Raw genomic sequence first — 27,427 nt, 5'->3', positions numbered from 1 at the left:
AACAGAGGTGTCCTATTCAACAACAACAACAAAAATTGTATTATTATTTATACCCCACCATCTGACAGGGTTGCCCCAACCACTTTGGGTGGCTTCCAACATATCTAAAAACATAATAAAACATTAAACATTTTAAAAACTTCCCTATAAAGAGCTGCCCCAAGCCAAGGAGATACCTCCATACCCTCCAACATTTCTCCGATGAAAAGAGGGATGTCCTAGGGAAAAGCAGGACATCCCTATTCCATTCCAGGATCAAATCAGAAACATGGGATGGCTTCTGTAAATCTGGGGCTGTCCCTGGAAAATAGGGATACTTGGAGGGTCTGTAGAGCAAGCATTCTCATGCAATTCCCAGCACACAGGCAATTTCCATGCAAAAACCTGCTCCGATTACATGTATTCCCCTAGTAGAGGTCTGGCTGTCCACGTTTACCCTAGCTGGTCTCGGGTAAAATAAAAAATGGCAGCCTTACTAATTATCTGCCAGCATATGTTAAAGGGCAAGGTTTATTATGAAACACTGCCCATTGTGTTATATGTTTGGCCACGGAAATATATTATGAATAAAAACAAAATGAGAGGGGTGGCTCAGTGTGCCTGGGTAAGCTTATGCCCTCTTGATTGGCAATTGTTTAGATTTGATTGCAATGCATTATATGACGCGCCATGACTAGCTGAACATCTCCCAGGCTTTCCGCTGCTGTTTTATTTAGCTATACCAACTACACTGCCTACAGCAACTCTGGGCAATGATTCCCCCAGTGGCATGCATGAGCTGCCCCGTTCTGCTGCAAAGATACATTATGGCTGGATTTGCCCGGAGAGTTTGGAAAGATCTAAGGTCTTTGGAGACTAAAAATGTGTTTTTTCTTTGTTTTAGCTGACAGGATGAGCCTCTGGCATTCTAAAGTGCAAGTCATTAGCGTTCACAAGGGTGATGTTAATATGTCTGTGTTTCAATCTCAGGACATTTTCCAGTTGCTTCTGCCACAATAATCTCTGCCATCTCAGTGCTTCTCGAGCCCCCTGTGAATTGAAGGAAGCTTTGCCATGCCAGCAGGAATCAAGGTAGACTTCAGCTCGAGACCGGTTGCTATCAGATTCGCTCTTCGCAGCGGTTGGCACCAAGTGCTGAAAAGCATTGTCATTCGGGGCTTGAGGAAGAAGGGCAGATGGGTGGGAGAGGTTTAGTGTTTAATAATGAATAATTGTCTCACCGTAGTAGACGGAAAGGGAAAGATGCGGGTGAATTTGGAGGAAATGTATCGTCGTGCTGAGTAAGGGTTTCTATGGCACTAGGGCTGAGTGACAAGGCCACACACACAAACACACATTCACAGGCAGCAAACAACATTAAGAGAGAGGGGCATTTCAGGCATGAAATCATTGAAAGCTTGGGTGCTGGGGAACCAAGTTGAGATGATGGAATGTGTGCCAGAAATGCACTGAATTCCCTTCCACATTGCTTACCGCCGAAACTACCAGTGTGGTGTAGTGGTTAAGAGCGGCAGACTCATAATCTGGGGAACTGGGTTCACGTCTCCGCTCCTCCACATGCAGCTGCTGGGTGACCTTGGGCTAGTCACACTTCTTTGAAGTCTCTCAGCCCCACTCACCTCACAGGGTGTTTGTTGTGGGGGAGGAAGGGAAAGGAGAATGTTAGCCACTTTGAGACTCCTTCCGGTAGTGATAAAGCGGGATATCAAATCCAAACTCTTCTTCTTTTTCTACCTACATACTGCTACAAAGGTTGCACACCACCCCCCCAATCTCTGCCGAGCGGTAGCGAGATTTCAGGCAGTTCCAGGTGCTCAGCCAGGGTCGTGTTTCCGTTGGCAGTCAAGTCAAGGTGGAGACTGCCACGTCTTTTAAGAAATATGGTTTCTTCTACACATATTTACACCGGAAGGTTTCAGTGGAGGGATGGCGGAGTTTACAACACACAGGGTTGGATTTAGGTTTGATGAGGCCCTAAGCTACTGAAGGTAATGGGGCCCTTTATATGTCCAGCTGTCCACTGTCAACAACAGATTGTTGCTGTTTTTTGTGTTGAATCTACACTATATGGTAATTTATGGACCTAATAGGTATCTAAAGCCATTTGCACATAACAAAACAGGTATTTTATCAAAGTAATTGTTGAAATGAAATACAATTAAGAAGAAGTATATCAATAGTGAAATACAATTAAGAAGAAGTATATTAATAGAGGATAGGGGTGCCTGGCGTGCTCTGGTCCATGGGGTCACGAAGAGTCAGACACGACTGAACAACAACATATTAATAGTGATAGTGATATTTTAGGGAGCAGGCTGGCAGGCGGGGCCCATTACAGTGTCCCTTCCAATTCTACAATTCAAACTGCGGGAGGCAGTGGAGGATGGGGTGCCTGGCGTGCTCTGGTCCATGGGGTCACGAAGAGTCGGACACAACTGAACGACTGAACAACAACAACATGTAATCCATAACCGACTTTCTGTACATGGATACAAGGGTATTATGAAATTATATTCCATGCTTAGATAGATAGAGGACATATTTTATTTCTTTTGTAATGATTTTATTGCAATAAAAAGAAAGGCAACAACAACGCTTCTGAAAACACCTGGCTTATGGCGTAATTTGCAATCTTGCAGAACTTCTTATGTCTGACCTTTTAATTGCTGCTTCCTCCCTCTTTATAAAAGTAACGATGAAGACAAGGTAAACAAGCGCAGCAAGAGAGACGCAAGTCAGAGCTGGGGGAAGGGAGCAAGCAGTGAATGGGATGGTAGGAGTCCAGATCGTAGCCTCAGGGACCAGAGGACAGCCCTCCTAATTGATGCAAGGGATGGAGCCTGTCAAGGAAAGGAAATGCCCTGTGGGAAATGCAGCAAGGCAAGGATGTCAGAAAAGGGAGGGGAGGGCAGAATCAAAGGCTTGGTCCTTCGCCCCTCCTCGTGCAACAGCTGAGCATAGGATGTTTGGCATGTTTGGTCAATTGCGGCTTGCTTTAACGGGAAAGCACGTCACAAAGAGTCCCCCCCCCCGTCCCCTCTCAGCCTCCACGCAGGCTATTCCCTGCAGTTTCCAGCTCAGACTCAAAGCACATTCCCAAGACCAAGTGTAATGTAATCTAATCAGGAAGGTTGGCAGCGGCCGGGGGGGGGGGGGGGGGGCGGAGAGGAGTCATGGATGTTAAATCAAGCAAACCTAAACAGAAAAAAAGAGAAAAGGGCGGGGAGAAAGCCTCTATGTCTCGCCCACCCTTGCCCAACCTTTTGATTCGTCATCCTGAAAATAAAATAAAAAAGATTCCCAGATTCTTAATCCTTAGTATGGTGCCATCTAAATTATTCAGAAAAGAGAACCGGGGGGGGGGGGTATCACAAATGGTTTCAGCCTGTGCATCCATGCCAGACAAACATGAAGAGCAAAGAGGATGGAGCAGCCAGAATACATAAAAAGGATGGCAAAACCATCCCAGAAGACCATGTGGAAAACCTATCCTAGGGATGCCTGCAGTGCTTTGCCCAAGAGAGTTTTCTGGTTTATTTGTTAACAGTTGCCAAGACTGTTGAAGGGAAATTACTGGGCAATTTTGAGTTTATATGACCCAATAGACAGTGAGAGTAACAGGCACGGAAAGCTGCCACTGCCATCGATCCTGATCCTTCACCATCACCATGGCTGGCTGTATTCAAACCAATTCATATCCATTTGAAGAAGAAGAAGAAGAAGAAGAAGAAGAAGAAGAAGAAGAAGAAGAAGGAGAGTTTGGATTTGATATCCCGCTTTATCACTACCCGAAGGAGTCTCAAAGAGGCTAACATTCTCCTTTCCCTTCCTCCCCAACAACAAACACTCTGCGACGTGAGTGGGGCTGAGAGACTTCAAAGAAGTGTGACTAGCCCAAGGTCACCCAGCAGCTGCCTGTGGAGGAGCGGAGACATGAACCCAGTTCACCAGATTACAAGTCTACTGCTCTTAACCACTACACCGCACTGGCTCTCCATGCATATAACAGGCAACCCAATTTGGTCCTCCTAATTGTGCCTCTTATGTATATGATTTGTCTTACTTTGCCAGCCATTTGGCAGCTGGGCCTTTTAATTCTTGCCCTCTGTTTTATTCAGGGAGATGTGCCCGGCACCATCTTTCTCAGTCTTATGCGCCAGGGCAAGACCTTTTATTGAACCCTGTGCTTTGGTAAATAAGTTGCCTCTTAATGGCGGCTCTCGTCTTGTTAATATGTGCAGAATAAGCATTTTATGAACAGGCATACCTTGTTTTATTATACTTTGCATTATCACACATCACAGATATTGTTCCTTGTGAAGATGCAGCTGCAAGGTAATGGCATGAATTTAGAAAAATCTAAATCATATTTGGATTTATATTTACCACATTCATATTTAAAATGTCTGCTACATTGCTGCTGAATACTTAGCCGTGGAGATAATTTAATTGCTTGCAAAACACACACACACACACACACAAAACACCACGTGGTACTCTGAGGAAATGATCAGGCATTAGACAACAATATTTCCTCTTAATTGTCAGTGTCAACACTGAAATACCCTTGAGATAATATTAGGTCCCAGTGGAAACTCAAGTTAAAAAATAAATAAATCACTGATTATGAATAATTACGTTTTATTTTGAGACATGATGACTAACACATTTTAATAGATACGGTGCTAGTCTTATGTATCATGTTCATTTTTAATCAGATCTTAAGTGGCACTCCAGTCTAATGCTTCAGAGCATTCAAAGAGTGCAATCAATATCCCACCGAAATCAGTAGCAAATCTCCCATTAATTTTAATGGAACTCTATTATACTCAATTTATTTGTTTTTATTTATTTATTTGTTCACTCATTCCGTTTCTAGACAACTCATCAATCAAGTTCTCTGGACAGTTTATAAAGGTAAGGAGATAAAAAAAATTTATTAGACTTTGCCGAGATCTGCTGCCTTTTGACTCACACTCAGCAGTCACCTAGCAGCAACCATTTCCCTCAAGCTTCCTGAACTGTTTCTACCCCAGCTGTTCATTGTAGGAACTGTAACTTTTAAACACTGGTGCCTGAACATGCTTTTTTCCTCCTCCCTCCCCATCCCTCTTTCCTTGTATTCCAGGGGTTGTTTTTTTTTTTTTTTAGTTTGTAAGCTTAAGCACAAGGACTGTTGTACTACTGATATTTGTAAGCCACTCTTGGGTGCCTTCTTGACTAAGAAGCAGAGTAGAAAAGCTTAAAATATATAAACAGAGTAAGTAGGTAATGAGTTTTGTAGGGTTATCAAACAGCAGTAGAACAATTTGGTAATATTTTTTTTTCAATCAAGAAAGTGATGGTGATTATTGTTACTTCCAATACAAGTCATTCTCATTACTTCTATAGTAAAATAACTAATCTAATATTTTCCAAATCATATCAACGTACAGCCTATAATAGCATATTTATGTCACCCCATCTGGAAGATCTCATTTCTTTCTTTGACTTCGGTGATCCTGTGCATATATTGCATTTTGTTTCAGCTATTTCTCACCACACTTAATGCAAACCATTGACATGTCTGTGCTCTCTTCTGCTGCTCCACATGAACAGGACAGGATTGCAGCTAAGCTTCTGTGCCCCAACACAGTGCTTATGCACTTAACTGCTAAGCTAAGCAAACACGATGTAAACAGTCCTTAAGCCGCAGCCTACCTTGGTTGAGGATGGCGTGAGCTATAATCCAATAACATCTGGAGGGCACCACGCTGGCTCTGGCTTAAAATATCACATTAGGACTGGGGGGAACCCACATGCAATCCCCATTCTGCCATGCTCACTGGGGTGTCCTTGAGCTAGTCACTATCTTTTATCTTAACTAGGGCTGCCATACACCTGGAACTTCCTGGACGTACAGGACCTCAGGTTACAGACGCTTCAGGTTACAGACTCCGCTAACCCAGAAATAGTACCTCGGGTTAAGAACTTTGCTTCAGGATGCGAACAGAAATCGTGCACCAGTGGTGTGGCGGCAGCAGGAGGCCCCATTAGCTAAAGCGGTACCTCAGGTTAAGAACAGTTTCAGGTTAAGGACGGACCTCCAGAACAACTTTAAGTTCTTAACCCGAGGTACCACTGTATATGGAATTTGCCCATCGGAAATAGCGCCTGGGCAGAAATTTCAAAAACTGGTAATAATGTCTGGGAAAACCTGGGTGTCTGGCTCAGCAACTTTGCCTGTCCCCTGCAAACAACTTTCCAAAAATAGCTCGACTTTTTGAAATATGGCAACCCTATCTTAACCAACTTTGCAGGGTTGTTAGAATAAAACTATGTATCCCACATCAAGCTTGGAGGAAAGGTGAGATAAATATATGCAACAAACAAACAAACACTTTCTGTATTTATTATGTTTTTAGATATGCTGTAAGCTGTCCAGAGTGGCTGAGGAAACCCCGCCAGATGGGCGGGGTATAAATAGTAAGTAGGTGGAGAAAGAGGCACAGTAGAGGAAAGGACTAGTACAATTTTATTGTGTTGGATTTTAGATTGTAGGCTCCCTGGGGCCAGAAATCTGTCCTTTTGTAGTCTGTAAAGCGTTGTGCACTTATGGGGCTCAATAAAAAAGGAAGTAGGCATATGAAAGTCAGCTGCCCATCCACCAAGGGTGAAATAACTTATGGTTTCATAAACAGAAGCCATCCCTTAAATGCCAACTCCATTATTTTCTTTAGTTGAAAATAGTGTAATCAAATGTGGGCATATGCAGTATTCCCTACTGCAGTAACAAACACACACAAATTCAAGACCACACAGAATTGTGGAAGATACAGGTTTAATCAAGTATATTTAATGTTGAGTTCAGCAGGCCCACTGCCCCGAATAAAAGAGGTTCATCCCCAAAGGCAAAGTGTATGCCACCTTTTTATGAAAACAGGAAGGAAAAGCCATTTGAAGAAAGCTGTTTCCTGGTTGAAAATAAACATTTTCCATTTAAGTTTGATACAGTGAAGGCTGCGCAGAGCTGCAAGTCTGTCCCATCAATGAACAGGAGGACAAAAATGAAAACTTTTCTTCTGGGAATGCCAGTTTATGTATCTTTCAGGCCCACTCTGATCCCCAGGTAACAACTGAAGGACCAAACGTATCAGACTTCATTACTGATGGTTGGGATTTGAGTTGCAATCCCTTTGCAGTAATGATTTCATGTACGGCCACCAATTAGGATGTTTTTTAAAAAAGAAGATGGGAGATATTCATGGATGATATGGCTATCAACAGCTGCATGCTACAGTTGCTATGTTCTGCAACTGTAAGCCTCTTAATACCAGTTGTGGGAATCAGAAGTGGGGGTAGCCCTGTTGTGCTCATGCCCTGCTTGTGGGCTTCCTATAGGCATCTGGTTGGCCACTGTGAGAGCAGGATGCTGGACTAGATGGATCACTAGCATGATTAAGCAGGTTCTTACAGTGGTACCCCGCAAGACGAAATTAATTCGTTCCGCAAGACTTTTCGTCTTGCGGAAATTTCGTCTTGCGAGGCACCGTTTCCCATAGGAATGCATTAAAATTTAATTAATGCGTTCCTATGGGGAAAAAAGTCCGGGGGCCCCTTCCGACCGTCACCGGAGCCTCGCCGCGCCGTGTTTTAAAGCTACAGGGAGCGAACAGCAGCACTGCTGTTCGCTCCTTGCAGCTTTAAAACGTGGCGCGATGAGGCTCCGGTGGGGAGAGGCGGCGTCGGATCGCGCACGGCCATCCAAAATGGCGGCGCGATCCCACTCCGCCCCCCCGCGCACCGGAGCCTCGCCGCGCCGTGTTTTAAAGCTACAGGGAGCGAACAGAAGCATTGCTTCCGGCCGGACGAGGAGCCGAGCGGAGACGGGACTTAGCCCTCCGGGGAAAGTCCGGTTCTTTGTGAGGAAAAAGGGGTGTTTGCAGGGCGCCGCAACCCCCTAAAAGCCCCAAAAGGAATGTTTTGGGGACAGGGATCCCAACAGTGCTGAGGAGGTCTCTCCGCCACCGAGAAAACTCCCGTTTGGGAGGAAAGAAGGTTGGCGAGATTGAGGCGCCGGCACGGGACGCCATTTTCTGCTCACAGGAACGCAGCCTCAGGTCTCCACGGCTCTACGACCGATTCTCAAAAAAGAAGAACCCGAATTTGGTATAAAGGTTGGTGTTAAACTTAAATTTGGAATCTAATTCGGAAGGCAGCGGGGTCTAAAAAGGAGGTCAGCCCCGACTGTGGTTATTTGTATATATACGGAGGAGCGCAAAGCCGAGACTGAAAGTAATCGACTTTACCTATTAACGCACTACTAAAAACTGAAATTAATTGACTGAAGGAATGAATTAGGATATTAAAGACTTTGAAGGTTTATTATTTTAGTTTGTTTTGTTAGTTTTTGATGAACTACGGGAACCAGCTGCGATCGGGGGCTCTCCGGTAAAACTTACTTTCGCTTTTGAATGAGCTGCGCAACGACAGTAAAGAGCGCTAAAAACTTATTAAAACTGTTCAAAAGTAAGAAATAAAGCTCCCAGTACAGCAGCAATTGATTTGGGATTTAGACTGTCTGATTACCCTGATTTTTAAGCATCTCCCTGATCGGCGTGAGTGCAAGAAAGGACTTACCCCCATCCGCGGACAGCGATCGCCATTTTCTGCTTCCCCTGACGCCTCACCCCCCCTCCTTTTGCCGGAGCGGTTTGGATTAGGCCGAGAGGCTGAAGAGTACGAGGTTTTTTTTTTCCTGTTTTTTTCCTGTTTTTCCCCTTTTCTTTGTTCCCCCTTTTTTCCCCTCCCTTTTTTTTGTTCTCTCTTGCATCCTCTTTGAGAAGGACTTTGGTCGTCTGTTTTTTTTTTTACCCTCCTTTATTTTTTTTGGATTAGCCAGACAAGTGGCAGAAGCTGTTTGAATACCCCCTTTTTTTTCTTTTTCCTTGTTGGTGGATCCTCTGCTTATTTTTTCTTATTTTTTTATTTTTTTTGGAGTGACCTCTTCTTTTTTCTTCTCTTTTTTTTTTGACGTGTGGATTAATTTCTCTTTGCTGTTGGAAATTTCTAAACTGGTTTTATAATCTAAATTGGATTAGCCAATCAAGTGGCAAAGACTGAGACTGAGCCAATTAAAATTGAAAGACAGACTTGAAATATAATAATTGGACTGGATTGAGTAATTTATAAAGTGAACTTTAAATATTTTATGGTAATGTAATAATATTATAATAATTGGAAGGAATGAAATTAAGTGAATTTTGATTAAGATATAATAATTTGGAAGGAATTAATAATTTAAATAAGAAAAAACAGAAGAGAAGAGATAAGATGGAGAAGAAAAAGGAGGGAACACCAGCAGACAGAAGAGGATCTGCAGACAGAAGACAAGAGGATTCCAAAGAAATAATAAAGATGCTATCAGAATTGAAAAAAGATATTAAAGAAATAAAGGAAAGTGAAAAGACTATGGAAGGGAAACTGGACCAGATGGAACAAAAATGGGACCAAACAGCTAAAGAACTGAAAACTCAAGTGCAAGAGATTGACAAAAGAACTAAAAAGAACGAGGAAGGACTTAAGCGAGTACAAAAAGAGGTCAGAGAAATAAAGAAAGAAGAAGGGAAAATAAACAGCGACATTTCGGATATTAATAAAGCACAAGAGGACATGAAAGATTTGATTGCTATGCAAGAACTTAAACAGAGAGAGACTAATTTGAGGCTAAGAGCGGTACCTGAGACACAAGGAGAAGACATTGGAGTTAAAATCATCACGGAACTGGCACAATGGCTTGGAATTCAAAAGGAAGAATTGGCGGTGAATGTGGTGAATGTCTTTAGAATTAAAAGTAAAAACAAAAACGGAAAAAAAGGGAAGAAATTCCCTGGAGACTGTTTGATAATTTTTAAAGACAAAGCAACAAGAGATATGATTTTGATGAAAAATAGAGAGAAAAAATTGTATATTGATAATACGATGATAATAGTATTTAAAGACATTCCAATTCATCTGTTGAAGAAGAGGACACCATACCAGCCACTGACACGGACGCTACTTAAAAAGAAAATAGACTTCAAGTGGGAATTCCCAGAGGGAGTTTCCTTTTATTACAAAGAGAAGAAGCATAAATTGAAAGGAATTTTGGATCTTACAAAGTTTCTCAGGCGATACAAAGAGTTGGACAAAGAAGAGAAGGAGGTGAGGAGGGGGGAGGAGGAGGAGGAACAGGAGGAAACAGTAGAAGGAGCATGTGCCGCCCCGGTCCAGGGAGGGGGGGGAGAGGAAGAAGAAGAAGAAGAAGATAATATTAATAAGGAAGGAGAAGTAGAAGAAGAAGAAGAACAGTAAACAGTAAACAACAGTAAAGAAACAAAAGAAACCCAAGATGGCGCTACGCGTGCTGTCTTGGAATGTGAACGGAATTAATTAAAAAAAGAAACGCAGTAGAATTGAACATATTTTGCAAAAGAAAAATCTGGATATAATCTGCCTGCAAGAAACACATGTTGCCAGGAAGCACAGAAGAATTTTGATTAAAAAGAAGTTGGGTAATGAATTTATTTCATCAGATAAGACAAAGAAAAGAGGAGTAGTGGTATATGTAAAACAAAACCTTGAATCGAAACAGCTGTTCAAAGATGAAGAAGGAAGAGTAATTGCAGTACAAGTCACGACACAGGGCGAAAAATTTATTTTTGTCGGAATCTACGCACCAAATGGTAATAAACTAGAATTTTATAAAGGTTTGGAAGAAATGCTACATGAATATCTGGATCAGAAGATTATAATTTTGGGAGATATGAATGGCGTGATCTCATTGGAGACGGACAGAAGAAGGAAGAAGATGGAATCAAAGGAAGGGAAGTTACCTAAGACGTTCTTCTCATTGGTGGAAAATTGTAATTTAATTGATATTTGGAGATTGAGACACCCACTGGAACGACAATACACACACTTTTCAGAACCAAATCAATCAAATGCAAGAATTGATTATATCATGATATCCAGCGAAATAGTACCGAGAGTTGAAAAAATTGAGATTCAACCCAGAACATTTTCAGATCATAATTCAATATTCTGCGAAATCAAGAAGAAAGAAGAAAAATCATTCAGATGGAGATTGAATGAAACCTTGCTAGACGATGAAGAATTAGAGGAAAAAGCAAAGAAGAAATTAAAAGATTATTTTGAACTGAATTGGAAAAAAGAAACAAAGGACAGCGTCGCATGGGACGCATCAAAAGCGGTGATGAGGGGTTTCTTCATTCAACAAAATAGTATTAAAAAGAAGAACAGAGAAAAGAAAAAAGAAGAAATATTAAAACAAATTATGGAAAATGAGAAAAAATTGGCAGTAAAACCAAATGATACAAAAGCAAACCAAAATATTAAGATATTACAAAACCAATTCTTGATGATTGTAAATCAGGAAGTGGAATGGAAAATAAAATGGATGAAACAGAGATCCTTTGAACATGCAAATAAACCAGGAAAGTGGCTAGCTTGGCAAATTAAGAAGAGAAAAGAACAAAACACAATAAACAAAATACAAATCGAGGAAAAAGAAGTTGAAAGTCCATCAGAGATAAGAAAGGGTTTCGCAAAATATTATAGACAATTATATAAAAAATCTGGAAATCAGGATATTAATAAAATTGTGAAATATCTGAAAGGAAAAGAGGTGCGAAAGATAACGACAGAAATGAAGAACCGACTAAATCAAAAAATTGAAAAAGAGGAGATTACCAAAGCAATTAAAAATTTGAAAAGTGGGAAGGCTCCGGGACCGGATGGATTTACGGCAAGATATTATAAAAAATTTAGAGACATTCTACTTGAACCCTTCAAGGAAGTGATGAACAATATTTTAGAGAAAGCGGAAATACCAGACACTTGGAAGGATGCGTACATAACATTGATACCAAAACCTGATTCAGATTTGCTCCAAATCAAGAATTACAGGCCAATTTCGCTATTGAACAATGATTATAAGATTTTTGCTAGTATATTAGCAAACAGAATGAAGAATATACTGAAAGAAATAATTCATGAAGACCAGGCGGGCTTCCTACCAGGCAGACAGTTAAAAGACAACGTAAGAAACATAATTAATATCATTGAATATCTGACTGTCAGGAATGAGAAGCAAGCCGCTATGATTTTTGTGGATGCGGAAAAGGCCTTTGACAATATCTCGTGGGACTTTATGGTAAAGAATTTTGAAGCAATGGATATGGGAGAAAAATTTATAAGAAGTATCAAGGCAATATATTCACAGCAAAGAGCAAAAATAATTGTAAATAATACGCTAACTGAAAGTATAGAAATTGAGAAGGGAACAAGACAAGGATGTCCACTTTCACCGTTATTATTCATCTCGGTCCTGGAAGTCCTTTTGAAGACGATAAGGCAATCACAAAGAATAAAAGGAATTACAATCGGAAAGACTCAACATAAAGTGAAAGCCTATGCCGACGACTTGGTACTGACAGTTGAAGAACCTTTAGAAAGCGCAAACGCAGTATTAGAGGAGATGGAAGAATTTGGCCAATTCGCAGGATTTAAACTTAACAGGAAAAAGACTAAAATTTTGGTTAAGAATATGAAAAATGGAGAAGCACAGGAACTGCAACAAAAAATACAAATTGAAGTGGCAAAGAAAGTTAAATATTTGGGAATATGGATAACACCAAAGAGCATTAATCTGTATCAAGACAATTATGAATTAACATGGAATAAAATTAAGAGAGACCTGGAAGTGTGGGAAAGGATGAAACTTTCTTTATTGGGAAGAATTTCAGCGGTAAAAATGAGCGTGCTACCGAGAATGCTATTCTTGTTTCAAACAATACCAATAATAAAAGGGACAGCTGTTTTCAGAGAATGGCAAAAGAAACTTTCAAGATTTATCTGGCAGGGGAAAAAACCCCGAATAAGATTTAAATTATTGACAGATAGTAAGGAAAGAGGAGGTTTTTCCTTACCGGACTTGAAGTTATACTATGAAGCAGCTTGTCTATGTTGGATAAAGGAATGGATAAATTTGAAGAAACCAGATCTTTTAGACCTGGAAGGACATGATAATAGATTCGGATGGCACGCATACCTTTGGCAAGAAAAGATAAAGGTACACAGAAGTTTTGGCAACCACATTTTCCGGAAGTCGCTCTATGAAGTATGGGACAGATATAAAAACCTGTTGGAAAGGAAAACACCATGGTGGTTATCCCCAATTGAAATAATTAGTTTGAAAAAGACAAATATGAGTCAGAAATGGATAACTTATGAGACACTGCTTAAGAAAGAAGGTAACAAATGGAAATTAAAACCATATGAGGAAGTGAAAGAACATGTTAATAATTGGTTGCAGTACCATCAAATTAATGAAATGTTTAAAAGCGATATGAAAAAGACGGGATTTAGCGAGACAAAATCAAAGTTTGAAGTTGAAGTACTTAACAATGACTTTAAAGTACTTGCTAAGATGTACAAAATGCTGTTGGAATGGAACTTAAAAGATGAAGAAGTGAAATCGGTGATGATTCATTGGGCAAAAGATATTGGACATAACATTTTGCTAGAAGACTGGGAAAAACTTTGGAGGGAAGGAATGAAATTTACGGCATGTACGTCAATAAAAGAAAACTTATTGAAAATGATGTATAGATGGCATATTACCCCAGTTAAACTAGCTAAGATGTATAAGTCAGATAATAAGTGTTGGAAATGTAAACAAAATGTCGGCACCTTTTTTCACATGTGGTGGGACTGTAAAAAGGTGAGAGTGTATTGGGATATGATATACCATGAGTTAAGAAAAATGTTGAGATATAATTTTGTTAAGAAACCCGAAGCATTTTTGTTAGGTATTGTAGGTACAGACATTGAAAAAAAGGACATCAGACTTTTCCAATACGCAACGGCGGCAGCTAGAATCCTTCTAGCACAAAAATGGAAACAAGAAGAATTACCGACGAAAGAGGAATGGACAGTGAAATTGACTGAATACGCAGAAATGGACAAATTAACGGGAAGAATCCGAGAGCAGCGGGACCAGAAATTCATCAAAGACTGGTTAAAGTTTACGAACTATTTGAAAGACAATTTACATTTGAATACGTTAATAGGTTTTCAAGAAGTTTTGTAGTGAATGTGTAGAACTATTATTGTAAGTAGGATAGTAAAGTAAGGGAAATTCTTTTTTTTTTTTGAAAATGTAAGCAATGGTTGATTAAAGAAGTATAATATCAAGTTAAAATTTAGAAAACCACTTGAAGGGACTGACGGAAGTCACGGCTTGGTAGCCAAATGGAAAATATATGAAAATGTTTGTTAAGGATTATTGTAGTATTTTAGTGTAAAAATAATAAAAATTATATATATATAAAAAAAAACACATGGCGCGATGAGGCTCCGGTGGGGAGAGGCGGCGTCGGATCGCGCACGGCCATCCAAAATGGCGGCGCGATCCCACTCCGCCCCCCCCGCGCACCGGAGCCTCGCCGTGCCGTGTTTTAAAGCTGCAGGGAGCGAACAGAAGCATTGCTGTTCGCTCCCTGCAGCTTTAAAACGCGGCGCGATGAGGCTCCGGTGCGCGGGGGGCGGCGTCGGATCGCGCACGGCCATCCAAAATGGCGGCGCGATCCCACTCCGCCCCCCCGCGCACCGGAGCCTCGTCGCGCCGTGTTTTAAAGCTGCAGGGAGCCAACAGCAGCACTCCTGCTGTTCGCTCCCTGCAGCTTTAAAACGCGGCGCGATGAGGCTCCGGTGCGCGGGGGGCGGCGTCGGATCGCGCACGGCCATCCAAAATGGCGGCGCGATCCCACTCCGCCCCCCCGCGCACCGGAGCCTCGTCGCGCCGTGTTTTAAAGCTGCAGGGAGCCAACAGCAGCACTCCTGTTCGCTCCCTGCAGCTTTAAAACGCGGTGCCGCGCCATTACAGGGAGCTGTAAAGGCTTACCTTTTTCTCCGGTCGGGAGGGGTGTTGTGCATCGCATCCATCTTGGATCGACTGTGCATGTCTGGAGATCGCAGACATGCACAGTCGATCCAAGATGGATCGGGTCTGGGCGATACATCAATATATCACCTGGTGAAACCGCCACCACTCCCGAGTCTCTCTGCTAGCAACTTCCTCCAGCAAGCATTTCACGACTGTGCAGAGGAAGAGAAAAGCTGTATTGGTGAGGCGCCAACCCAATACAGCTTGTTCCTCCTTCTGCATCTTTAAACTCCTTGGCTGAGGAGTGTGCGGTTGCTGCTCCCCTCAGCCGAGCATTTAAAGGATCCCCCAGCCTGGCACTGGCTCCCGCACAGGTGCGGGGAGCACTGGGGATGGCTCAGCTGGGGATCAGGAGCCCTCCTGCCCCGCAGCTGAGCCATACAATCAAGCTGCGTTGTCCCGGCCTGCTAGGCGCTGGGGTAAAACTGCTTCAGCTCCTGCAGTGAGAGCCACAGCAATTTCACTCAGCGCCTCGCAGACTGATGCCGATGCAGTTTGTTTTTTCAACATCGCGGTATATAGCCAGACTGCAATGTTTGGCTGGTGATATACCGCAATGTCGAAAAGCTGGTACTGTATTGCCAATCCCTAGTGATGGGAAACACTTCTTGCACAAGACCCTGGAGATCTGCTGCCAGTCAGAGTGGACAATACTAGCCTAGATGGGCAAAGAATCTGACTTGGTAGAAGGCAGCATGCTATGTTCTTTAAAGGTTAACTAATGTATTGTGCTAAATAATATTGGGAATCCAAACCCACCGGTCATGCCATGAGATACCTGTTAATTAAAGGTGTAACAACATTATTTCTTGTGTGCATCTCCAGGTTTCTGAACATCTGGAATAAATGCACTTCTTTATTCAGAAGCAGACCAACATTAAATTTGATGTTACTTACTCCCAACATCGGGAACGCGCCTTTTCTGTGGTGGCTCCCCATTTGTGGAATGCTCTCCCCAGGATTGCTCTTCTGGCACCTTTGTTACATAACTTTAAGGTGCCGGACAAAAACAAAAACATTTGTCTTCTCCCAGGCCTTTGGCTGATTAAACAATCTATGGCCTTTTAAACTGGTGTGTGTGTGTTTGTTACTATGTTTTTTGTGTTTTCCTACTGTAAGCCGCCCTGTGATCCTCAGATGAAGGGCGGTATAGGAATTTAATAAATAAAAATAAAATAAAATAAAAGTAAGAGCATCTAGGACAGCAGCATTCAGCTGCAATCCAATGCGCCCTTACCTGGGAGTAAGTCTCATAGAACTAAGTAGCGCTAGCTTCTGAGTACTGTCAGCGGTACATAAAACTGGAAAGGGACTACGGTCACTGCCCGCCAAAGAACGTCCCAGGGATCTCCTACGACCCGCCCGCGGGCGAATCAAACAACCTTCCGCTATGAGCAAAACTTTTCTCCGTTCCGCGCAGGCGCAGTCGGGAAGGGCGCATGCTCAAGCAGAAGTCGAGGGATCCTCTCATGTGACTTTATCCCCTCTGACGCGAAGGGGAGGAGCGAACAGCGAGGCCAACTAATGTTTTCCCCGAAGTTGGAAAGCTGCCGCTCAGTTTTGCGAGTCGAATTTAAAAACTCCTTTTGCCACCTTTATCGACAAACCGCTCCCGAGAGCCCCGCCGTCCCGTGTGAGAAGCCAGGGCCTTCATTCTTAGAAATCAAAGCCGATAACAAGTGACTTCAATATATCGAAACTCCGGGTTACACTTCTGACTGGCCCGAGGCAGCCTCCCGGGCTCACCTTCCAGCTCCCATTGAAACAAATCCGACTGTTTCGGACCGTTCCATTTTTTAAAAAAGAGGGGGGGGGGAAGAATACTGATTATGTCCCACAACGCCTCAAAGCGGAGGGAGACCCTTTTAAAGAGCGGCGGCGAAGTAGAATCCCGCCTTTTGAGTAACGTGGAGACAGATTATTCCTCCTTCAGGAGAGCCGGAAGCGGCACCGCCTCTATGCGCACCCCGCCCTCTCCTCGCGCCGTGGTTGCGCCCGGCCTCCGTCACGTGCTCCCCCTTGACCGGTGCGTGCGTGAGGAGGAAGATCATGGCTGGGCTCCTCAGGTCGGCCTCGCGGCTCCGCTCGCTCCTCTTGCCCCTGAGAGGGGGCCGCGCCATGGTGGCCACGGTCTGCTCCCGGGCGCCACTGCCCTCCGCACACGCCGCAGCCTCCCGCGGCAGCAGGTGAGGGTTGTTCCGGCCTGGCGGGCGAGAGTCAGTCGGGGCGGCGGGGAAGGTCATGGGGGTCCCTCTGGCTTCTCAGTAGCCGGGGGAGGCGCCTTGTGGGCAGCCGGCCTTCGGCACGTTCGTTCGGAAGTAAATCTCGCGGAGAGCCGGCAGGGTGCTGGAAGGGCCTGGAATGGGGGGCTCCCACGGTACTCTCGGGACCGGGGTTCAAATACTCGCAAAGCCGGGTGTCCGAAGTGTTGTCGGCCTGACCTCTTTCACGAGAACAAAATAGGGGTGGGGGAGTGGGGCCCGAATTATGTAACCATCGTGTTGAGCTTTCCTCGAGAGTGCACGTGAGAACGCAGTTGCACTCGGCGGGGTTTACTTCCGGGCACAAGGTGTCAAGTTTTGTTTTTTTTCAAGGATTTTGCTGCAGCCCCCTTTGCATGGCTGCTCAGAAAAAGCAAAGTGCTGTTGAGGCAGACGAGGATTAGGCTTGTATGCCCACGATACCCCTCAAAGCACGTGTATAGCGCTACTAGCCGCAGTGGCTATGCTGTGTCTCTAAAGGTCAGAGGCCGTAATGCTTCCGGATGCCAGGTTGTTGCAGACCACAAGATGGGAGAGGGCTCTTGTGCTGCTGGGGTCGGTCTTGCCAGAGGCACCTGGTTGGCCATTGGCCTGACCCTGTTCCCTCTCTGTAGTCGGTTGTGAGTTGTTGGGAATTGTAACTTGGTGAGGGGTAAACTGTAGCGTCCAGAATTGTTTGAGGAAAAGAATGTGCTTCAAATGTACTTTAAAGTTATAGTTTGTACACAGTCTCATTCCCAGGTAAGTGCATACTGTATAAGACTGTGGCATGTTTGCCTTCAGGCTACAAGTGCAGAGATTACAGGTTTGAAAGCTCGCCTCTATTAACATCTCCTTGCATGTGTAAAATTAGCATGTTGGGGAGGAAGGTTCAGACAAGCTTTTTTTCCCCCCTTCCTGGCATGTTGTTTTAAGACAATACACGGGCTCTTTCTTAAAATGGCTTAAAGCATTAAAGTAAAACCACACGGGGGTACATTTTTTATTCATTGGCAAAACATACCAGCAAGTACACCAGAAAATCACCTACCTGAATGTAAGTAGAGATTGCAAGCCTTGCAAAAATGCAAAAAATAATTTTTTTAAAAAAAATTCACTCGCTTTGATGAGTAGATCATCCTCAAATCTAAAGGCCTTGTTCCTAGTATTCAGTGTTTTAAACTGCCAAAGCAAAGGCTTGCAGAGGGACTGGTTTCCTGATCTGAACTGGTATAGTGAGATAATTATTTATATTTTAGTTGGGCCTGGGAACACATGTAACCAGTACAGTCCCTGCTTGAATTGGTTTAGGGAGGTGCGTTGTATGGAAGCATTCAAACATACAGCCCTGTAGCTGTAGCCTGAAGCAGATGTAGTCTATGTCTGAAAAGTACTAACTTTGATTCTACTGAATGTTTAAACCAGCTCTTAGGTCTGGATCTGTAAACTGCCCTGTGATCCTTGGATGAAGGGTGACATATAAAATCAGTCAGTCTATATCTCTCCAGGGCTTGCATCTATAAGCAAGCCCTGAAGAGATTCAGATCTTGAGACTGGCATAGGCCCGCCTCCCCAGTGCTCTATGGAATCCTCCAAGCCTCTGGAGCAGATACAGGAAAATTATTTAATTGAATATCACCCTATATTTGCAGGGAGGAAGTCCACAGTAAATCTGTGTGGAAGCACACAGCTTCATGACTTCAGAGTTCAGAGGCTGGTTTGTTTTTGAGTACTTGATGTGCTGTGCGTTAACTGACTCTTTTGAAATGCATTGTATTTACAAGTGATGTGAAAATTCTTTGTGATGTTACATCTATCCTGGCTCGGTCCACGTTACCACCAGAAGCACAGAAAAGTTGTTGAAATCTAGTATAAGTTAAAGCTGTAATAAATCAGTACGCTACCCCTGAATTTCTTGAGTGGCTTGTGGTGTCCCCCCCCCTTTTCTTGTTAACAATTTCCTTCCTTAGTATAACTTTTGGAGTATGGTTTTCTACATTGTTTTCAGGTAATGTAATCTGAAATTTGATACAGACCTAGGATGGGGCACCTGTGTAGCCCAGCAACATTTGCAAGGCCACTTTCCATCATCCTTGACCATTGGCCATGCTGGCTGGGGCTGATGGAGTCCAACAACATGTGGAAGATAACAGGTTCCCCACTCCTCACTAATCTGGAATTGTGAACAATGGCTGCAATCCTGAGCATACCTCCTAGAGAGTAAGACCTTAGTTAGGCTTCCTCTTTGTGGAAACATACTTAGGATTGCACTGCAGAGTTGAACACATTTTGCTTGAAGTTTTGCTCTTGGGATCAACATGGAATGGTTATGGTGAATAACCTTACACACAATTTGACTTACTGTTTAAGTTGCGACAGGTGGGTCTTCTTTTAAACAGATTGGCCTGTGATCTGGATGTTCATCTGCATGTCTGACACAGGTTGAGAAAACAGTGACAAAAATCTCAGGCTTGCTTCAGGATAACAAAGTGTGAATCCTACTGAGAGAACACGCCATTACAAACATTACAAAAGTGGCTTGTGAGGTGGTGATACTAAACACTGCCTAAAATTAATTTGCTCTTCAAATGCTAGAGTTGACTTGAATGGGGTACTGCAACTTCTGAGTGAGGAACCTGTAATACTGGTCTGATCAAAAAGAGACTCTCAGAGCAATGCATACCCACCCGGAAAGCTATGTCCCCACTGTGGAAGGACGTGTGGATCCAGAATTGGCCTCCACAGTCACTTACGGACTCACTGTTAAGACTGTTTTCATGGAAGACAATCTTACTTGGCCAGAGAAGGAGAAGAAGGTGGAAGGTTGCAGCCCTCTCACCCTCCCGCCGGCCTTTGCCTGTGGAATGACATGAGCATCACTCAGCTAGCATGGAGCTCCCCATTCTACCTGCTAAGCGGATAAGGGTGGAAATTAGCCAGTCTAAGATCTATTGGGTCCTGAGCTGACCCTACTGCTGTCACATTGGGCCGATCGCTGTGCCAGCTCTCCTCTTCCACCCTGGCTGCAAATAAGTAAAAGTGGGGCCTTGGTGACAGCTGGCAATTACGTGCTACTCCTATGCAGCAAGTTGCTTAAAATTCATTATTTTAAAAGAGATCATCCTTGCAAATAAGTCCCCAGAACTCATGAACCTGCTAACATTTTTACGGACCCCACCTGCTTGGGGCACATTGATGGTCCAAAAGAAGAAGAGAGCCAACTTTTCTATTAAAAAATAATAATCACTACTTGGTTGCCTGAAACTTAACGTTCTTGAGATAGGTGCCAGGGAGAATGGCTGTTTAATTAAAGTTCAGTAATAGTACTTGAAAAAAATGTGCTATGGTTCAGATAATGGATGATAATGAAATTACATGAAAACAAAAAGCACCTGTGCAGATCTAAACATCAGAATAGTTAGACTATAGCTAGACTATTCTGTCTATGCAAAGGCACTCAAAACATTGCATTAATAAGCAAGGAACAGTTGGGCTTCCCTAAATAAAGGTAAAGATTGGTGGCAGCTGGCAATATTCTCTGCCTTGCTAGTAGTAGATTGTGAACAGCTGGAATGAAATAAAAGAGCAGGTTCACAACAAGCATTAAAGCTAACTGAAGAGGAATCCAGGAAAATGCCTTTAAGGAAAGTTATTTCTGTTGGTTGCACAGAACAAGTGTGCAGCATACAAGGGCAGTGGTTCAGTAGTGTTAAGATTTTCCCTACCACAACTATGGAGGTGCACAAACTATTTGCAATTCAGATTGGAGTTCACAGACATGAGGTCATGGGCGTTTGCTACTGGCATTCCATTTACTTCGGGCTTTTAGACTTGCCTGCTGTTAAAAAAATTGCAGCATGCAGTGTTTACATAATTTCTGTCTGAAAAGCAAAGATTTTGCTGGCAGAAGTCGCCGTGCTCATTTTTATCAGCAAGCTGTGTCTCCATTGCACTACACAGTTGTCTCAAACTGCGACCTTTTAAGGTTACTATGGTGCAGCGTCTCTCAAGTTCAATAGACACCTAGGACCCAGAACACTCCGTTTTGAGTGATGTTCTTTTTAAACTCCTGTTTGTAAAAGTTTGAATTCAGTCATTGTAATGGATCAAATAAAAATGAGATTACGAGCATGTGGCTCCCTGGAGCCTCCAACTGCCACTTCACTCCCTCAATTCAATGAATGGGTATAAAACTAATTACAGGTTTTTTTTTTGAGGAATGGTTTTTCACCTGCTTTCTTGTTTCTTGGATTAAGACCCCTTTAGGATATGCCACCACCATCATATTTTTGCATAATTTGTTGATAGCAAGAATTCTAGAACTTGCTCTTTGGAAATTGAAGGTTCCGTTATTACAATTGAACCAAAGTCACATTTCCAGAGGCCTTATGCTGTACTGCTGGTAATGTAGGTTTGAAATAATTCTGTAGTTAGGTTTGAAGTAATTCTGAATTGACCTTTTCAGAACTTTGACCAAGATGCTAGATTAACCTGTGTTTTTACTTCTTTTCTTGCTGTTAGACATTGCATATCAAAGGATTTAAAATACAACAGTGTAATGCTTTAAGTTTTTTCTTAAATTCATTTTCAGATAGCTCTGGTTATCATGTACCTTTTCGATACCAATGTTTGTAGGATTCTTTGCCCCAAAGTGCTGACCACTTTGTCTGATGGTAGTGCTGCTGTTGAGACCCTCCTTAGCTCAGGTTGTAACCCAGTAGTGAATCCCAACCCACCAGTTGAAGACATGTACTCTAGAATATTGTTCTAGATTTTGGTATCACTTAAAAACTCAAGAGCTTGTACTAAAGTAAGTTGTCTCTAGAGCTAATACTCCTTCAGCCTATTTTCAGTTAGCAGGAATTACCCGGACTGAATGTCTTTTGCTTGAACTACTGCTGGGGAGGCACGGAGGAATTTTGATTTCTGTCTTTAGTGCACACTTTAGTTTAGTTATCACACTAATTTTAACATTATGAGTTTTAAATTCCAGCCTTGATGCTACTGTAGGCATATAAAAAAGTAAAGGTAAAGGACCCCTGACTGTTAAGTCCAGTCGTGAATGACTCTGGGGTTGCGGCGCTCATCTCGCTTTACTGGCCGAGGGAGCCAACGTTTGTCCATGGACAGTTTTTCCTGGTCATGTGGCCAGCATGACAGCTGCTTCTGGTGAACCAGAGCAGTGCACGGAAACACCGTTTACCTTCCCGCCGGAGCGGTACCTATTTATCTACTTGCACTTTGTCATGCTTTCGAACTACTAGGTTGGCAGGAGCTGGGACCGAGCAACAGGAGCTCACCCTGTCACGGGGATTCGAACCACCAACCTTCTGATCAGCAAGCCCTAGGCTCAGTGGTTTAGACCACAGCGTTTCCCGCGTCCCATGCTGTAGGCATATGAATAAGCTTAAAAGTAAGGTGTCGCATTTTGTTGCATATAAACAGTGTTCTCTTTAAATATAAACCTGTTTGTTTTTGTTGTATAAAGCAACATGCTGCAAACCTTTAACACCACATTTCTCTCTATCTGTTCGGTTAAACCAGCCTTCTTCAGCTTGGTCCTCTAGATGTTCTGCACTACAGCTTCCATCAGCACAGCCATATTGGCTTGGTCTGAGGAGGGACGTAATCCAAAACATCTGCAGGACACCCAGTTGGGGAGGGTTGGGCTAAGTTGGGGGGCATTGGATTTCCAGGTGTTGCTGAGCTACAATCCCCTTAAGTCTCAACAAGCAGTGACCAGGAATGATGGGAGTTGCTAGTTCAGCAACATCTGTAGAGTTTAGGCATAAGCTGTAGAAAATCTATCCTGGGAGCAGCAAGGACACAGAGTACAGAAGATAAGACTTTACATTAGGACTGTGCAAGGACCCCTCAATCTACTCTTTGGCTCCCTGTGCTGCCCTGGGGTCTACCCACCCCACTCCAGATCTGTCCCCCAAACAAGGGTTCTAAAAGTATGTTTTAACATACAGTTAAAACAGTGGTGAAAGAAGTTTAGGAGAGCACACTAGCACTGTAGAGCAGGCACGTCCAACAGGCCACCCCTGCTGTAGAGGATTGGATCTTTCCCCTTAACAGCTGGTAAGTGGGAGAATTCAATCCTGTGTGGTGGTGCTTCACAAGTGGCTTTCCTGTGAGGCAGGGCAGAAGATTCAGCCTCTGGTCAAGTAGTTCCCAGCCTTTTCACATATATTTTTTTCCACCCTTATGGCCTCATGCCCTACCCCCATACTGTCATGGATTGCTGTGGGCCATTGCAACTCGACTTGCATCAGTCTGTAGCTGTGCATTCTAGTCTCTCTGAATGTACCTGATTTGGCTCTTAGCTGAATCCAATGCATAGTTGTAATATTCACTATTCCGGATCTGTGTTCCTGAGTAAATAATACTTACTACAATCTTGCCATTTTGAAATACAATGGTAGGTATGGATGACTGCTACCCTGAGGTGACTGGAGGAAGAGCTGGATAAAAGTATACAATAAAATTAATGTCCCAGCAAGTGATGTAAGTTAACTTACACCATGTAAATTATCAATTTTTATCCTGAGTTTGGTCCTAGTAGTAAATCCTGAATAATTACCTCCTTTCCCCTTTCTCATCAGTTTTATCAGTGATACCTGTTAATTTGAAGAGTTCTATTATTAAATATATTACTATTTATTAGTAGCCATTCCAGGGATAAAAGCAACTTACACTAACAGCTCTTTTTAAAAAACAACAACCTAAAGATACAAAACCTCAGGAGCATTGCACAAAACAAACAACAAACAAAAAGAGAGCTGTGAGATCTGCCTAGATAGAAGAGATGCATTTTTCCTGTAGTGAAAGGAGGGGATTCATGGATGAGTAATTCCTGCATTGCAGGGGGTTGGACTAGGAATAGGAATAATAGGAATAATTTATTATTGGCCAAGTACATTTTCCAACATACTTGGAATTTGTTTCGGCTACATTGCAATGTAAACATACAGACACTGTTCCTCTCACAATACAAAGAAGCAAAGAAACCCCACCCATATTTTACCTCCCCTTAAGCTATACAACTACGAATTTAACAATTTAATGGCACAAGGGAAAAAACTATTCTTGTGCCTGGCCGATTTTGTATATGAAGTCCTGTAGCGACGTCCAGATGGAAGTAAATCAAGCAGATGATGACCGGGATGTAAAGGATCTGCTACAATTCTCTCTGCTCTCTTCCTAACTCGGGTAGCATAAATTGTCTCTATTGAAGGCAAGCTAACACCAATTACCCTTTCTGCAATTCTTACAGCTCGTTGGAGCCTTTTCTTGTCTCTCTTGGAGGCTGTACCATACCTAGTTGACAAGTCTGGTCCCTTCCTACTCTACAATTCTATGATTCTATAGTTGGTCCTCACACTTGCTCCACTGGTCAAGACCAATCAGATTTGAATGTGACCAGCTGAGTGGGAGAGCAGTCCCTCCCTATCTGTTCCTTTACCTTCCTGCCTGTGGGGAAAGCCCAGAAAGCAGAGAAGCTATGCATCTTGGAAGAACCCACAGCCTTCATATAACTGCTTTTAGCCTTCGCAGTTTTCACTTCCCACAAGGATGGCACCAAACAAGTTCTGATGGCCATCAATCATGGATGCTATTATTTGCCTGTTGGTGAGGCATCACCAAGTTATATTTACAAGGAGGAACTATCTGTAAGATACATGGGGCCCACACTCTGAGGAGTATGTAGATAGTATCTTTTCCATGAAAAAAAGTGGCCAAGGGCTACTGCAAATTCATTTGGGAAGCATTTTTATAACATTGGGAGTGACTGCTGTGAAGTCCCTTCTCATATAAATTCTCATATCTTTATAAGTATTCTGAGCAGGGTCTCCTTGCATTATCTTACTGGAAGTTGTATTAATTAATTAACTGTCTTTATATGCTGCCCAATAACAGTGTTATCTGGGTGGTTTGCACAAAATACACTTAAAATGACAATAAATATATTAAAATACCCTTATGAGCCATAAAGCAATGTAAAACTGTGTGTAACTCCAAAAGCAGAGAGTAAAAAGTAAAGCCACACTAGCAATCCTGTACAATAACTAAAATTCAAAATGAAAAACCTGAGAGTTAATAATCATAATAATAAATTTGTACCTTGCCCACAACAGAATAGAAGGGGAGGTGAATTTCAGCCCCTTTCCTCTGGATTTTCCTTTGAAAATCTGTTCCAGAGCACTTGAGGTCCCTCCAGAGCAGAAGAGAAGGTAGTCTGAGAGATTGCAAAATGGGGAATCAGCGAAAATTGCCTCCTCTCCTCTATTTCACTGGTGGTGACCTCCATTAGATCATAGACTCTTCTGTGAATGGGAGGACACAATTGGATTCAACCCCAAGGCTTTAAAATGTTGGAAGTTTAAAAAGCTTGTGAAATAAGGCCACCCAGCGCTGGAAAGACCACAACAAAGTTGCCTGTTGAGCCTCTCTTTGGAGAGCATTACAAAGCTGATGTACCGGTATCACTACCGAAAACGCTCTGTTCCCAGTAGCCACCCTCTCCATCTTACCTAGAGAAGCTGTTCTGAATAGGAACTCAAGGTCCAGATAGCTTCATGTAGGAAATGATGATACTTCAGGTACTCTGACCCCAAACTATTAATTTTTTTTAAAGATTATGATCTGTCTTTTCAAGTAATTCTAACAATATATTGATTAGTGGTTGAATCACAAGATGCCTATTTTCTCTAATCAAGTATTATTTTCAGAATGTATCTACCGGTATTCCTTTTTTCCAAACACGTTGAAGAAAAGAGACCATAGCTCAGTCACACATTGTTGCTAATATTCTGTAGCTCCAGAACTAGGAATCCCTAGGTTTTGCATAGTACAGTTAATAGATTGCAGTGCAATCCTGCACACACATTACTGAGTGCAAGTACCATTGAACTCGGAGGGACTTACACCCTTGTGCAAATTAATTGAAACAAACAATGTAGTTTAATGTACAAAACTCACATATACATGTACAAAACTCACATATGCGTACATTAGTAACGGGTATGACCTCCACTATTTTTAAGCAGCATTTGAACACTGTTTGGCATGGGGGTCTACTAGTTTCGAACAGTCACTGTTGATTTTCAGATTCCTGTACCACACTTGAATCAGCGCCTGAATTAGCTTCTTCATAGTCGTACAGGCAACTTTTGCATATAGCCCACAAATTCTCAATGGGATTTATGTCTGGGGAATTCCCTGGCCAATCAAGTACCTGTATTTGCTGATCTGTCATGAATTTCTTCACTGCTTTCGATGTGTGACAGGGGGCTAGGTCCTGCTGCAATATCCCAGTACCATCAGGATACCTCTTTTCCAGCTCTGGAATAACTCTCTTTTGTAGAACCTCAATATATTGTGGCGAGCGCATCATTCCTTCTATTGGCTGAAGGCTTCCGACATCAAAATGATCAACTGACTTTTCATGTTAGTTTTGAGTGCAGGATTATGAGTAAGATAGAAAACATGCTTTGTTTCAATTAATTTGCACAAGGGTGTACTTCTAAGTAGATATTAGATTGCACTATTAAGAATCTTGTATTGTTTGTAAATTATAGCAAACATTACCAACAGGTTTGCAGAAAAAACACGTGAAACTGAACTGAACATACAAGTTGTAGCTAAACAAGTACATTTCTGTTTTTGAAACACATTCATTTTACAGAAACAAGACCTTGTTTTTCTTACAGAAATGAATGTGCAAGTAGTTTTACCAGTACTATAAGCAGCTTTGTCTAGAATTAACACACTAGTGCTCACTAGAAGGACAGATCCTGAAATTGAGGCTCCAGTACTTTGGCCACTTCATGAGAAGAGAAGACTCCCTAGAAAAGACCCTGATGTTGGGAAAGATGGAGGGCACAAGGAGAAGGCGACGACAGAGGATGAGATGGTTGGACAGTGTTCTCGAAGCTACTAATATGATTTTGGCCAAACTGCGAGAGGCAGTGAAGGATAGGCGTGCCTGGCGTGCTCTGGTCCATGGGGTCACGAAGAGTCGGACACGACTGAACGACTGAACAACAACAACAATTGGAATGCAGTCCTAACCTCACTTACCAGGCAGCAAGCCCCACTGAATACCGTTAGACTGACTTCTGAGTAGACATAGGCTTGTGCTGTAAATTTCAACTTATCACCTCTCCTAAAACTTGTCTTACTTCATTGCCACCAT

The 27,427-nt window shown here is 42.7% G+C and overlaps 1 protein-coding gene across 2 annotated transcripts in view; it reads left to right on the top strand.

The window, feature by feature from the left end:
- Positions 1-16,976: 16,976 nt before the first annotated feature.
- Positions 16,977-27,427, top strand: part of LRPPRC (leucine rich pentatricopeptide repeat containing) — a 115,367-nt gene continuing 104,916 nt past the window's right edge. Inside the window, exon 1 of one of the 2 annotated variants that reach the window (XM_033144882.1) lies at positions 16,977-17,172. In XM_033144882.1, coding sequence (XP_033000773.1) covers positions 17,036-17,172 — 137 coding nt within the window. In that variant the 5' untranslated portion in view covers positions 16,977-17,035. The remainder of the gene's footprint in view (positions 17,173-27,427) is intronic. The other variant, XM_033144883.1, reaches the window with a different exon arrangement.

This window comes from Lacerta agilis, chromosome 3 (assembly GCF_009819535.1).
Source record: "Lacerta agilis isolate rLacAgi1 chromosome 3, rLacAgi1.pri, whole genome shotgun sequence".
Classification (NCBI taxonomy): Eukaryota; Metazoa; Chordata; class Lepidosauria; order Squamata; family Lacertidae; genus Lacerta; species Lacerta agilis.
This window is presented reverse-complemented; position numbering and strand designations above follow the sequence as displayed.